We start from the raw sequence: 1,069 nt of genomic DNA on the forward strand, positions 1-1,069 counted from the left end.
AAATAAAAAAACACTAATTTCACAACTAGAAATAATAATAATAATAATAAGAGTAAAATATATTTTTTGTCTTTAAAGTTTGACAAAAGTTTTAAAAATATCCCTAAGTTTTATTTTGTTTCAATTTTGTCTTAAAAGTTTTCGATTTACATCAAATATACCCCTGACGGCTAATTTTTCAAAAAATTTAAGATCGATTTAACAACAATTTCATAAGAACAACCCCTCAACACAAGCAACTCAAGCATAATTTTCATGTATTATTGTTATATTGGTCTTAAATTTTTTGAAAATTTAGCCTCCGATAGTATATTTGATGCAAATCGAAAACTTTTGGGACAAAATTGAAACAAAATAAAGCTTAGGAATATTTTTAAAACCTTTGCCAAACTTTAAGAACAAAAAATATACTTTACACTAATAATAATAAAAAAAACCAGTGTAGATGCATAGATAATTAAAGAGCATACCCAAATCCATGGTCAGCATAATAAGGGAGATTAGAGAGTGAAGTTTCATCAATGTCAAAAATCCAAATATCTTTACCATCACCAATAAGATTGAGGTTCTTAGCATATTTATAAGCTTCTTCAGTAACTGCTTTTGAGTCTTCTCTATATTGCTTTCCTAAAAGATAGTTTCCAACATAATCTACACATTCTTTAGGAATTGATGTCCATTCAATGATGTTGTGTGCTTCAACACCAAGCCTCCAACTTGAGCATGATGTTTCAGGAATGTAGTGACCCCCTAACCCTGATTTTAATCTTAGAGGGAATATTGAAAAGGTTAATCCATGCTCTAATGCTAAGCTATGGCATGATGATGGTGTTGCTAATGATATGATTATTGTAGAAAGAGAGAAAATAAGTGCTACTAATTTCATAGTGGCTTTGTAGCTATAGGTAGGTAACAAAAACTTTGTGATGGTTTTATGTGTGACTCTTTTGTTCTTTATATAGAAAAATGTGTCTACATAGAAAAAAAAAATATATGAATAATTTATTGGGTAGCATATGAAAATGAAAGAATACATTATTGTATGAATAATTTATTATTTTTCTGGTCA

At 28.3% G+C, this 1,069-nt stretch overlaps 1 protein-coding gene across 1 annotated transcript in view; it reads right to left on the reverse strand.

Moving 5' to 3' along the window:
* Positions 1-944, reverse strand: part of LOC107617741 (stem 28 kDa glycoprotein) — a gene marked incomplete at its 3' end in the record, with an annotated part of 2,069 nt that extends 1,125 nt beyond the window's left edge. Inside the window, 1 exon segment of the mRNA XM_016319584.2 lies at positions 471-944. Coding sequence (XP_016175070.1) covers positions 471-886 — 416 coding nt within the window.

The sequence above is a fragment of the Arachis ipaensis genome, chromosome B09 (assembly GCF_000816755.2).
Source record: "Arachis ipaensis cultivar K30076 chromosome B09, Araip1.1, whole genome shotgun sequence".
Lineage (NCBI taxonomy): Eukaryota > Viridiplantae > Streptophyta > Magnoliopsida > Fabales > Fabaceae > Arachis > Arachis ipaensis.